Genomic DNA, 12,897 nt, shown 5'->3' on the forward strand with positions numbered 1-12,897 from the left:
AAAAAAAAAAAAAAAAAAAAAAAAAAGGATGAATTTTAAGCATTTGATTTATACCTCAAAAAACCCCGCTAGCTGGGTCACAGGAAAGATGAATGGAGAAAGCAGTGCCTAAGCCTTAAAGAAGCAGGGACAGGTGAAAAGAGGAAGACCGAAGGAGGGGGGCAGCTCCGGGACATGCACAGGAAGGCCAGGGCCAGAGGAGGCGGTGAACAAAGCGCCCAGAACACCAGGGCCTTGTGTAGACCAGCAAGAAGCTTTAGGCAGGGTGAAGCCAAACAGGGTCAGAAGGCCCAGCTTTTTAGCAGGGCTGTCGGGCTCCCCAGAAATGGGACGCAGCACCACTGTGTTCACACGTCAGAGGCCACCCACGGGTCGGAGCACGCGGCATGCCCACAGGTTACCAATGTACAGGTCTCCTCCTCCTCCAACTCCTCCTCCCAGGGGCACAAGGGACCGTCTAACAAGAGGAGAAGGAAGAGTGAAGGCCCTGACTGACCAGCACAAGGGCTCATCATCTGGTTCCAGGTGGAAGGTACGTGACCCAGGCTCCAGGCCGCTCACAGAAACCACTCCTTGGATTATGAACACATGCTCTGGCCTCGGTGACTGACAGGAGGGGAAAGAAGCCCCCCGGAGTGTGACGAGGAAGGTCTACAAGTAGATGCTTCTATCTTCTTAGTCTATCCAGCAAAGTCTTCCTCAGACCCATTTAGTTTCAGCTCTTTTCTGAATGAATCCCTTCTCTAGGACCCTACTTCTCATGGCCAGAAAGGCAGTGGCTTGATTGTCACTTTGGTGTCCCTGTGCTTTCAATCACTAGCAGTTGAGAAAATATTGCCAACTGCTTGTGTGTGACTTAAGGGGTGGTTGAAAGAATTTCTGACTCCAGACCCCAGAAGAAAAAGAACACTGGGGCTTCAGAGACACCTGTCGTGGGCAACATGGGAAAAGTCAGAGTTCAAGTGTGGCACGTCTTGTGTTGTTTCTCTGTGGTTTCTTTCTCGAAACTGATACCAGTTGTACCTCATCAAGCACTGTTTCTACATTTTCTAGATTCCAAAAGATTCTGATGCACTACCGATTTCATAAAAACTAAGAATGGATGGTAGGTGGGAAGAAGACCAAAACTTCCCTTTTAAACCTAGAGTGTAGGCACACTAGGGATGGCATGATGTGGTTAAGGTCAGAACCAGAAATGAGAATCAACAGAACAGAAGAATCCTGGTTTCCACTTTGTCTTCAGGGCCACAATTATACTCAACAGATTGAACAATCCAGAGAAAGTGACTTTTCCCCTCCTTTCCCTGGCTTGGGTACTTGAGACTACTGAAAAGTAGCCACAGAAGCAGATACATAATTTGTATTAGATCAGGGAGAATCATTACCTCCCAACACAACGGTCTCATAGCCTGTGGGGAAAAGGGAACTATCTTGAGACACTGGTCAAAGCTCTCTGAAGCCAGATTCCTAGATGTTCGGGTGGGCTAGGATAAAAACACCAGCAAAATCCACCAACCATATATAACACCCGTACAGATGAATTAGAAAAAGGTCAATGATTTGGAAAAAGACATTTATAAAACACAGGCTAGAAACTGCACCTGAAGAGGAAGTGTTCTTGTTAATAAGCTTCCTTAGGGGAGAGGAAACTAGGACAGATGGGGCAGTCATTACTGTCCTAAAGAACTCATTACTGTCTAAAAGTCACCTAATTATAATTCCTGTCCTATTTTCACAAAAGCAGATGGAGAAGAGGTGGTGGTATAGGCAACACTCTTCCCCTTCTACAGACAGGTAGTCGTCAGACACTCCCCAAAGCACCCGTACCGTGTCCAGTGCTCTCTTCACTTGAAGGTAGGAAAGAATACTTCTGGCCCCCACAGAGGGGGTCACTGTCCTCTCCTGTCCATCAAGGAGGCTTAGTGGCCACAGCCCTGGACTTGGAATCATAAAAAGGGCCTAGAGTTCTCGCTCTAGCATCAGCCAGCTCTGTAGAGCTGACCCAGCCAGAGCTTCTCTGGGTCTTAATTGCTTTCCTCTCTGTGGAGGTCAGATGCTGATCACTAGAGGTCTTTAGAGGCTCTCCAGACTCTAAGGTTCTGTTAGTGGAGGTGGAGCTTAGAGGGAAGGAAAGGAAGAGAAAGACCAGTTTCTTCCCTTGACTTTTATCCCAGTGAGCAGATGGCCTGTATATAAGAGGCCACAATTCAGACATGGAGATAAAGTTGAGTCATTAAAACCACACGCTGACTCAATCATCAGCTTGAAATAGTAGCTGTGATACAATCACATGGATTCTTCTCTTTGACACTCAAACCATTGTTCTCCCACACCCTGCAGATCACAGCAGCTTACAAGTCACTTTTAATGAGCCAGCCCTGATAGTAACTCTCCTCTTCCAGCCCCTCAATGGTGCTTTGTATACTCTGTACTCTGTCTACACTCTCTCAGGTCTCCAGAGACCGGAAGACTTTTATTTTTTAAACATGCCTTTAAATCCTTTGGAAAAGGCCAGTGTCTCTAAGGCAGGGACAGCTGCCTCCCTAGGAATGAGGAGGGCTGTGAGGCAGATCCGCTGGCTAGTGCTTCAGTTTTTTGGCTCAAGGCAATTGGCCATGAGGAATAGTCAGACGCCGTCAAGCAACGAGTGGACCAGCTAAGTCCAGTAGCCACTGAGGGAAACCCGCAGCCTTTATAGTTTGAGAATGGGGCCTTCTGAGTCCAGCCTCTTTCTTGTCTTCTCTTAATTCTATTGTTGCTGAACAATAAAAAATTATTAAAGCTAGAAAAGACCCAAGAAACCATTTTAGTCCAACTCACGAAGAAACTGAGTCCCCAAAACTTGTCTAAGGCACCCTAGACAGCATCGGAGTTAGACTTGAGTTTGGCTCTTTTGATCTCTACCTAGTCCGACACTCTTCAGACTGTAATAGAGTCTTCACGTCTAGCATGAGGCCACATCACATCACAGCATGTGAGTGCACCCCCCTAAGCAGCATACCAGAGTAATCAGAAAGGTCTCCCCGGACAGATTCTCCCAGATACATTCAGCCCTGTTCTGTGAACCTACAGCCCAGACAGATTAGGTTACAGGATGGAACTAATTTAAGTAGTATGTGCTTCTCTGCTTCAGTATGTCCTAGTATCAGTCTCCCATGCCTTCTTGCACTGGGGAACAGCACTTTGACTAAGTTAGATCCTCTGCTGAAAGGTTATGTTCCAACAAAATCCCTGCTTCCTCTGTCTGCGAGTCCTGGTTTCCTACTTGGGAAGACATAGAGAATGGGGCCTCCCCCGCAGAGGGAAGCCATTGGTGTCTGGCTGCCTGTGTACAGGAAGCATCTGGGATTCTAGTAGTTTCATAGGAAGAGGCTTAAAAAGGGAATTCCCCACCAACAGTTGGATGCAGGATGGCATTTAGCTGAGAGATACAATGTACTTTCATCTGCTGGAAATGCCTAAAGTAAGGCCACATGGGAGGGGTGTGTAAAAAACACTCTCATAAGAACCTCTACAAACTAAAGAACTACTACTAGCTGCACTCTCCACCCAAACACCCATCTATATGATTTCATGCACTATGCCAGGAGATGGAGACGACTTGTAACTAGGGATTCTCCTACTTAGGGAAGGTTCTGAAGTCATACGGAAGAGCCCTCAGAAGGAAATTTTCCTTTGGGAATTCAGAGTACGGGCAGGAACACATAGCAACCTGTGGGACACTAGGTTTATGTGGGCTAGCATGCTCTATACCCTTGATCTGGAGGACCCCTGTCCAGGCTATGACACTTACTGTACGCCCTACAGAGGCCAAAGCAAGCTACACAACAACTCTACAACAAACCTACAGAACAGCCCAGCCAGGGACCAGGGAACACAGCGTTTACTCTCTTGGAAGTGGAAACCCTCCATGACTGCCTTTTCTGTTATTCCCACCCTTCAAACCAGGAAAGAAGCTATCACTCCTAGTCCAAAAAGGCCCTCACCAGACACAACAGTGCAGGTCAACCCCACATGAGGGATAGTATTGGCTGTAGTACCTTCTCCTGGACTAGTCTCTTGGCCACTGTGTGCTTTCTTCTAAGGAAGCTTATCCATCAATCCTTCCCCACACTAATGCCTGGATCATTTGTCCTCCTCTCCCCATAATTCTTCTTAGAGGCTCTGACTCAACTTAATCCACTGAAATCTACAGAGGGTTGGGAGGGGAGTTGAGGGGGAGTCACTGGGAAAGACAAAAGCAGTGCAGGCTAGTGCACCCAAGGAGAGGGTGATTCTCGGACAGACACAGTTCTTCCACTGGATTGCTCCTCTATATTACTTCCTCTGAGGATAATGATGCCTAATCTCCTCTCTGTATCTTTTCTGCTTGTGAAGTTGAGAGTAAGGGCTCTTGACTTTTTATTTTCTACATCTAATGTACACTTTTATATTTAGCTCAGTTTTTGTTCATACCGGCAAACACCCACCCAAATCTCTGTATCCTGTACCATGGGTCGCCTGTTCCAGGTTTCTGCTTCAAAAATGGGGAGAAGCGCAATCATCATCAGATATAATCTGCTATCAGTGCCTGAAGACCTTTCTAACATGGGAGGTACAGGACTAGACAACCCACTCTTGACGCAGGGACTATTGTGAGGAAGTTCCCAAGCCCTCAGAGCATCTTCATCTGTTCTTTAGCCCAAGACAAGCAGGACGAGGAGCAGAGAGACCTCACCCCTTCCACATGCCCAAGCTGGGCTCCATCTGCTCACTTACCCTGACGGGGTCCTCTCTTCCGTCGGAATGCTGCGCCTGTCTGCAGAGCTTCCAGAAGACTGTCCATCACACCGGTCTCATCGCCCTCTGTCACAAACAAAAAGGGAGATGTAAGCTCTTCAGCGTGAGCAGCATGCAGTGTTGAGTCCCACACCAACTGTATGACTGTTGCCCAGCTTACCCCACACCCACGGGGGCTGAGGACTCAGAGCAGACATGGGGCTCAACCTCAAGCCTCACAGCCCATGTCTACTTGCATCTGTTCGACAGTGGTTACAAGAAAAGGTTCTGCTGCCTACTAACCAATGCAAACCTTGGGATATTTCCTTGCAGTACCTTCCTTCCCAACCCACCAGGGATTAGCACAGAGAAGTGCAGAACTGCCCAACTCCAATGCCAGTTTAAGCAGAGAGACTGGGATTATGAAAATTAATATGCAACTATATTGCTTGCTCTTTATCCTAAAGTGTTTCACTCTAATTCCTATAAACACATCAGGGAGAGCCTGGTTCCAGTTTCAGAGCAGGGTTGAGGAAAAAAGAGACAAGCCCCAATCAAGATCGACTTTTACTTAAGTACTGCCCCTTGTGGCTGCACCTTCCAGAAGCCAGCTCAGCATGTACCAGGAGCATCCTGGCTGGAATGTAAAGAGTTAATGGAGAGTCCCTGTTCCAGCCTAGCTCTGTTTCCATGGCAACAGCTCTGGGTGGTGAAATCTGAAACTGAAATCCCAAGGAGCCTGCAGGCTGCTAGCTACGGGGCTGGGCTCACTGCTCCCAGCGCCACCTGCTGGCTGAACATCACCAGTGCAGCTGACCTAAATTCCGACCTCACTGGCTCACTGGCTCGCCTCCGGGACCAGGACCAGGGCTTGCTGCACTACCAGGTAACGGGGTGCAGCCCTCATCCTGCGTGTCCGCTGACTCCACCTTCCCCTGAGGCATCCTAGACAGTACCTGCGGACAAGCCCTGGCCCCCAGGGGAGAATGGGGGAAGGTAAAGGATACTGGGTGTGGGCTTCAACAGAATGAGCAGTAGAACAAAATTTGTGGCTTCTATATAACTAGAGTAAACAACTGTGGAACTGCTTCCCAGAAGAGTATCAAGAAAAGAAAAAAAATGTAGGCTGTTCAGCTCCTTCAGGTCGCTAGCCTTACCACAACAGGAGCTGCCAAAGAAAAGTCCTTGGGAACAAGAGGTGCTACAGCAGCTCTGGCCTCTTGTGCTCAGCAAAGCACTTTGATTCTTGCCACACTTGGAAGCCCTAAGAACTCCTTTACTTTTTTTAAAAAATTCAATAGCCCACATATAGTACATCATCAGTTTCAGATGTAGTGTTCAATAACTCATCAGCTGCATATAATACCAGTGCTCGTCACATCACGTGCCCTCCTTAATGCCCATCACCCAGTTACCCCATCGCCCCAGCCTTTATTTAGATGGCTTGTACTCCCTCAGGTTCCAGAAGGGTGGCACAGCTCAGGGCCATGCACGATGCATGCTATATCCCTGCTCCCCACAGAAGAAGCAGACAGAGGGGGCAGGGCAGCGGCAGCAGGAAGGCAGCAGAGACAGGAAGCAGAAGGCCAGTAATTGAGCCCATATGTTTCAACAAAGACGTGCTTCTGGTAGTGAAATAGATTCTGCTAAAGAAAAAAGAGTGGCCAGCTCCCATTCCCCCTTCTCCAGAAGTTCAATCCCTTTATAACCTTGTAGGTATGCGCAGTGATGCGTGTACACAGTGTGTACAACTGTGCGGAGGTACTGAGCACACAGTACTTAGTGAAAATAAGACAGGGAGGACAAGCCACCAGTGAAAGACTGGAGCAAGGCCAGGAAAACATTTTGGGGAGAAAGATGTAGATGGTACAAAAACGGGCCAGAAGACCATTTGGCCAGGCGGAAGAGTATGTGTTACAGCAACACTAAACCCACTGGAGAGGAGACATAACACAGGAACTAGCGAAGAAGAGAGAGGGGGCCGAGCAAGGAGCGCAGGAATGCGCACGCGGGGCAGCTGAGGTTCGAGTCCAGCATCGGGCTCTTGGAGGTAAAAAGCTGCCAACGATCTTCTGCCAGGAGCTGAGCTCAGACATGAGCTGTTCTCTCTGGCCTTGAGACTGTAGGCAGAGGAGCCCTGCAGATGTTCCTGTTTCAACCCATCAGTCCTCCTCCTCCTCCGCTTCTTACCCGCATTCATGTCTATGAGTTGCTCTCTCTTCTGCTGTTTCTCCAGCCGTTCCTTCTCTGCCTTCTCCTTGGCTAGTTTTGCTCGCCGCATCTTCTCCTCGGTCTCCCGCCGCTTCTGGTTTTCCTTGACTGCTTGCTGCGGAGGAAAACAAAGCACGTGGACATGCGTGCACTTGCACGTCAGCCCACCCCACACCAACCGATGTGGAAAGTGAGAAACGTCCACGAAAGATTCAGCCAGCAGGTACCCCTGGCTCACCAGAAACATATTCTTAAAGTTGTGCAGATCCATGAAGAACTCTTCCACTGACACCTTCTTGGGGTCGAAGAGGAAGTACTCGCCCAGCTCCTTATAGAGGGTCTCCATGTTGCAGTGCATCATCCGCAGCTTGTCGTACTGTTCCTGTGCGTCCTTCACGAAGCTGTGCGGCCAGCGCGTCAAGGGCCAAGGCCAGGAAGCGGACCCACCGCCCTAGCCCCAAGGACACGCAGAGGTGCCTGCTGGCACCACGAGCACGGTCAATACAACGCTGTTTGTAAGAGAAAGGCGAGAAGCAATCGAAATAGCCAAAACAGGGCAATGGTAAACCATAAACCGGCTCACCTACAGAACAGGAGGGGGCAGTTAGAGGGGTGGCTCTGCGTGTCCTGCTGTGGAGCCGGGGCTAAGAACCAGTATGTGCAAGAAGCAACACAAGACAGTTTTTGTTTAAAATAAACTCATGAGGTGAAAATGAGGAGTCCAGGGGCGGTGGTTACCTCTGGGAAGAGGAGAGAGAAGAGAATACGTGTGTGTCTGGGTCTGTATGCGTGTGTGTGTGTGTGTGGTCGTGTGGCACACGAGTGGAGGGGAGATGGGGGAGAGGGCAAGGGATCACGGAAGAATTTTAGTGGTATGCTTATCACAACAATGAGAATGCTTTTGAGAACTATGTACTTAATGAAAAGAATTTAAGAGTCTTTTTAAAGAAGGAAAAATTATTTATCACCAGATCTCTCCTGCTGTCCTCCCCCTGGAAAGTTTTCCTTCCCTTCCTAGGGAGCATCCCTAGGATGTTCGTAAGAAAGGATATAGTCATTTTTTCAACAAACTTGTCTCTCTCATCTGTGGCAGCTGGGAAATTCTGAACATCACGTTCCACATCAGCAATTTGTTTCTTCATCTGATCTAGGTTCTTTTGCAAATTTTCAGCAGAAACTAAAGGAGACACAAAAAAAGAAAGCAAGAATTTATTCCCAGTGCCCAGACCCTCAGCTTCCGCTCATGGGGGCACAGCATCAGTGCGTACGCTGAGCTGTAGCCCTCACGTCCTCTCCTCCAAGTTGTTCCACAAATTGCACTTCTCATCTTTTCACTTAAACTGTAAGTTACCTGATGTCCGAACCTCCAACCTCCACAAGAAGAAGAGAGGCTTCATCTATTTAACAAGAACCTGTGAAATTCCCTGGGATCTTGGTCTCATTTATTTTAGAGAACAGAGTTTGGCAGGAAGGAGCTATACACAGAAATACAGAGGAAGGGCAGAAATCTGTTCCCGTTTCTACTGAATGCTGCTTTTTCTGTGCCTTGTTCCAGGATGGTGAGGCCTGATTTTTGTTAATCTGGTCCGACTAAAAAACACCTGCCTTTCTTCCCTTTTTTTTTTTTCTTCTTTTTAGTATTTGGTGTTCCTTAGGAAGGGATAGAATGCTTCTCACTTCTGTACACGAAGACCTCCTTTCTGCCTGATAATCCTCTCCCCTGTGGCCTACACCCTCTCCCATTCCCACTTAAAATAGAACTGAAAACTATCTAAGACCTAGACTGTGTCTTATTTCCAACCCGATGCAGAGATTTTGGGGGCCTGGAACAGCCTTCTAGTTCACCTCAACCTGCCCCACCTCGGCTGGCTTTCTCCACATGGGCAAGCTCATCTGGAAACTTCAGGACATCAGGATAGTCATTCTCACACAACTCAGCCAAGAAGTGCAACAACGTCATCTTCTGATCTGTGGACTTGGTGTCTCGAAGCTTGGGGGAAGACGAGAAACATGTTAGTCCTGACACGCCCAAGATCCCCTGAGCCAACAGCAGTTCACCACAGGGCGCCCACAGAGGCCAAGAGCCTTCCCCTTCTGTCATTCTGCTCTAACCACCTGGCTCACCTTACAGAGGAAGCTGATGTTGAAGCCAAAAGCACCAGCATTCCTGGAGCCAGCATTCATATAGTTTCCAACAAGCAAGGTAATCTCCAGGAGGCTAGAGAAGCTCTCACTCTTTCGTAATTCCTCACACGCAGCAGTCACAGAAACGATCTCTGGCTTAATATTCTCCACCTGCTCACCGAACTGTAGCTTGAAGAGGATGGCGTTGAGGCGAGGCCGCAGGCGGGGCACAGTGCCCATCTGGTGGGGAAGACAAGCAGTTCCAGTACAGCCAACAGGGAGGGCAAGGCAGAAAAAACAGGCTGAGCCTCGTATGGGAGGCCGTGAGTTCCACAGTACCAATCAGAGAGGAAGAGAGGTTTGAAATAGGCAAAAGGCAAGGAGCGAGTGCCCCAGCGGCTCTAGGGGAGAAGGGGGCAAGGGAGTCAGAGAAGAGCTGCTCGCCGCAGGCCTCACTCACCACCACACCAAACTGCTCTGACTCAGCCAGGTCGTCGTACTCATCCTTTAGCTCGGAGAGCATTTTCAACTGCTCGGGCTCTGGCATCTGCTTAATGAGGTTCTGAAAGCGAGAAGGGACGGTCTCAGGAGCTGAGGGCTTGAGCCTCCTGTCAGTCCCCGACTCTGCCTAAGGACAACGAAGAAGGACATAGGGGCTGAGGGTTGGGGCAGCTAGTGAGATGGCAGGACTTTTGAAAAAATATACCAGAAATAATCTAACCACCGGCGAGGTGGATGGACACTGACCCAAAGCCAGCATTCTGTAAGCGCCGGGGCTAGAGGACCTCGCCCTCCTAAACAGATGAGGCTAGTGTACCTTGACGCCAAGAGCCAGCTCCCACAGAGTGATCCCGCTCCTTACCTGGATCATAGACTCAGTAAGAACACTCTCGTTCACCTCTAGGATGACATTCTTAATCTCTTGATAGGCCATGCGGAAGGAACCCAGAAAGATGGCTGCCAGAAAATGAGATATCAAAGACACATTCTTCTCAGTCTCTTCTCCCTTCCAGCCTATTCTACAAACCTCTGCTGGTCTATTTGCCTAAGTTTTTTTTTAAAGTCACTATCAGAAACCTCCACCAGCTCTCCACTGCCTGGGTAGTTAAAATCCAAGTTCCTGAGTCCAACGTCTAAGGTTCCCACCTCCCAGCTCTTTCTCTCATGCACCAGCTACACTGTTCCAAGCACCATATTCTACAAACACTGTGGCTCCTGGCCTTTGTGCACACAGGAAGATTTTGATCTTTTTTCTATATATACATCCAAGATACTTACCTCACGCTGTTTTTAGTTTCCCACTCCCATGACTCCATCCTCAAAGCTGCCACTGCCTTCAAATGCTCTGATTTTTTTTTTTTAAAGATTTTATTTATTTGACAGAGAGAGAGACAGCCAGCGAGAGAGGGAACACAAGCAGGGGGAGCGGGAGAGGAAGAAACAGGCTCCTAGCAGAAGAGCCTGATATGGGGCTGGATCCTGGAACGCCGGGATCACGCCCTGAGCCAAAGGCAGCCGCTTAACGACTGCGCCACCCAGGCGCCCCTCAAATGCTCTGATTTTTAAATTGCCATATCCCGTTCCCCAACAAATAGTTCCTGTCTTCAGTTCTCTTACCAGCCTCTGCAATGACCCTTCAACCTCATCAGAGCGAGCGCTTACCAAATGTACGAGTTTCACTTTGCCTTCTCTCCTTCACCTAGACCCTACAGTCTATAGCTTTGTCCGATCTCTACTATTACTGCCATCTCTATTACTACTGTTCCTATTCTTGTTTTCTTCTCCTCCCAATTCCTGGTCAATCCAACCATGTCATCTCTCCTTGCACCTGGGCTGGTGAACACTGCTAGCGAAGACTGCAGATCACATTTCCTCAGCAGTGACGGGCTCAGCGCTGCCTAGCAGTCCTTTGTGCGTCCCTACTCTACGTGAGGCCCTCTTGGAAATGTCCTCCAAAGTATCCCCATTCTCCCAACTGTCCCACCACTTCCGATTTTTCTTTAAAAAATCTTGTTCCTCTTCACTGAAAAAAAAACAAAAACAAAAACAAACTAAAGCCACTGGTCAAATTACTTGCTAATAAGCATTCTCTTATTCGCTGGGGGCTTTCAGCAGGAGCCAAGCCAGAAAAGGCTCGGGTAAGGACTATTTGGAATTACCTAGAAGAAAACTTGTGCCAACACTTGCTTAAGCTTATCAGCAACTATACCCATGTACTCATCCTTTTCTTATATTTCAGTAGAACAGGTGGCCTTGAAGACCTTTTCCTTCAGCATATACACATAACCAAGTTTCTACTTTTTTTTAATAATAATTTTTTATTATGTTAGTCACCATACAGTACATCCCTAGTTTTTGATGTAAAGTTCCATGATTCATTACTTGCGTATAACACCCGGTGCACCAGGCAATACGTGCCCTCCTTAATACCCATCACCAGCCTATCCCATTCCCCCACCCCCCCGAAGCCCTCCAAGTTTCTACTATCTTAAAAACAAAAAACCCTGACCTGATATTCCTCTCTAATTACCAACTTTTCCCCCTCACTTTACAATGTTCTAAAAATACAATAGTCTATTCTCTTTCACTTCCACAGCTCTCATCTATTCTTCTATCCCCAGAGTCAATGAAAAGACCACAGTTATTTATGGAGTATCACACAGTGTATTTAAACATAATCTACACACCTGATCTCATTTAACCCGAGCCGTAATATCCTTGTACGTCTGTATTATTAGCCCCATTTGACAGAAAAGGAAACTAATACTTAAAGTTAAGCTACTCAAACCCAAGACCAGTAAGGGCTGGAAGCAGGATTTAAACACTACAGGATTAACCTCTATGCTCTACTGAAATTCTTCTTGCTTAGGCTACCGACTTTCTTCATGCCAGATCCAAAGAATACCTGCCTGTCCTGTCCTGATTTTACCAGACTCCCGTCTTCATCTGACACTGGTGACTACCCTCACTTCTTAGGACTATGTCATACCATTTTTCTTGTTGCTCCTTTCCAGCCTTTGAGTTCCCTGCCCCTCTCCCCCTTCTACTTGTCCCTGGCTGGATTTTCCTACTTCAGTAAATGGTATCACTCTCCACAGAATGACGTAAACCAAAAAAACCAAAAACCATTTCCTTCATTCCTTCAGCCAGTCACTAGGTTCCGTTTTTTCTTCTCCTTAGTATCTTCTGCCTTCCTACTCATTCTCACTACTTTAGTTTCAGGCCCTGATCACCTCTAACCTAGTTTAAAGTGATAACATAATTCATCTCTCTGCCTGGAGTCTTCCCGGACCCTAGCAATCCAGCCTCAGTCACTGCCCAAGTAGCCTTCCCCTGAATTAGGGTCTATCACTCATTTTCCTGATTAAAATCCTTTTAATAAATTCCAAGGCCTTTAGGATAACACAGATACTTCTTAGCCTAAGCCTGTCAGAATTCTTGATAATTTAGGTTCTATTTCTTGAAAGCTTCTCCTGCCACTCCTCCCCCACATATGGCCTCTACTCAGCTGTCCTCAACTACTTGCAGTTTTCCAACCACACAGCGTCACTTCGTGCGTCTGCGCCTTCATACGTGCTCATCCCTCTGCCTGAAACAAGCCAGCCCTCAGCCTCCACATCACTCCTGGCTCATCGTTCTTTCAAATCCATGTAAGCAGCACCTCCTTCCAAATGACATGTTCCCTCCAGTACTGCCTGCACTTGACTCAGATGCCCCCTTTCCCAGAGCGCTCATCTGCATCCTAGCTCACCTCCATCACAGCGCTTCGTCTGTGTGGTTCCCATTATTTACTTTTCTGTCTGC

General features: G+C 47.9%; 1 protein-coding gene across 6 annotated transcripts in view; it reads right to left on the reverse strand.

The window, feature by feature from the left end:
* Window positions 1-12,897, reverse strand: part of DIAPH1 (diaphanous related formin 1) — a 92,290-nt gene that overhangs the window by 3,221 nt on the left and 76,172 nt on the right. For all 6 annotated transcript variants that reach the window (XM_034656165.1, XM_034656169.1, XM_034656164.1 and 3 more), the window contains 8 exons: window positions 9,956-10,050; window positions 9,554-9,655; window positions 9,094-9,333; window positions 8,830-8,959; window positions 8,022-8,146; window positions 7,208-7,372; window positions 6,949-7,084; window positions 4,759-4,845 (listed from right to left, as the gene is read on the reverse strand). In XM_034656165.1, the coding sequence (XP_034512056.1) occupies window positions 4,759-4,845; window positions 6,949-7,084; window positions 7,208-7,372; window positions 8,022-8,146; window positions 8,830-8,959; window positions 9,094-9,333; window positions 9,554-9,655; window positions 9,956-10,050 (1,080 nt within the window). The remainder of the gene's footprint in view (window positions 1-4,758; window positions 4,846-6,948; window positions 7,085-7,207; window positions 7,373-8,021; window positions 8,147-8,829; window positions 8,960-9,093; window positions 9,334-9,553; window positions 9,656-9,955; window positions 10,051-12,897) is intronic.

The sequence above is a fragment of the Ailuropoda melanoleuca genome, chromosome 3 (genome assembly GCF_002007445.2).
Source record: "Ailuropoda melanoleuca isolate Jingjing chromosome 3, ASM200744v2, whole genome shotgun sequence".
In the NCBI taxonomy this organism is placed as follows: domain Eukaryota; kingdom Metazoa; phylum Chordata; class Mammalia; order Carnivora; family Ursidae; genus Ailuropoda; species Ailuropoda melanoleuca.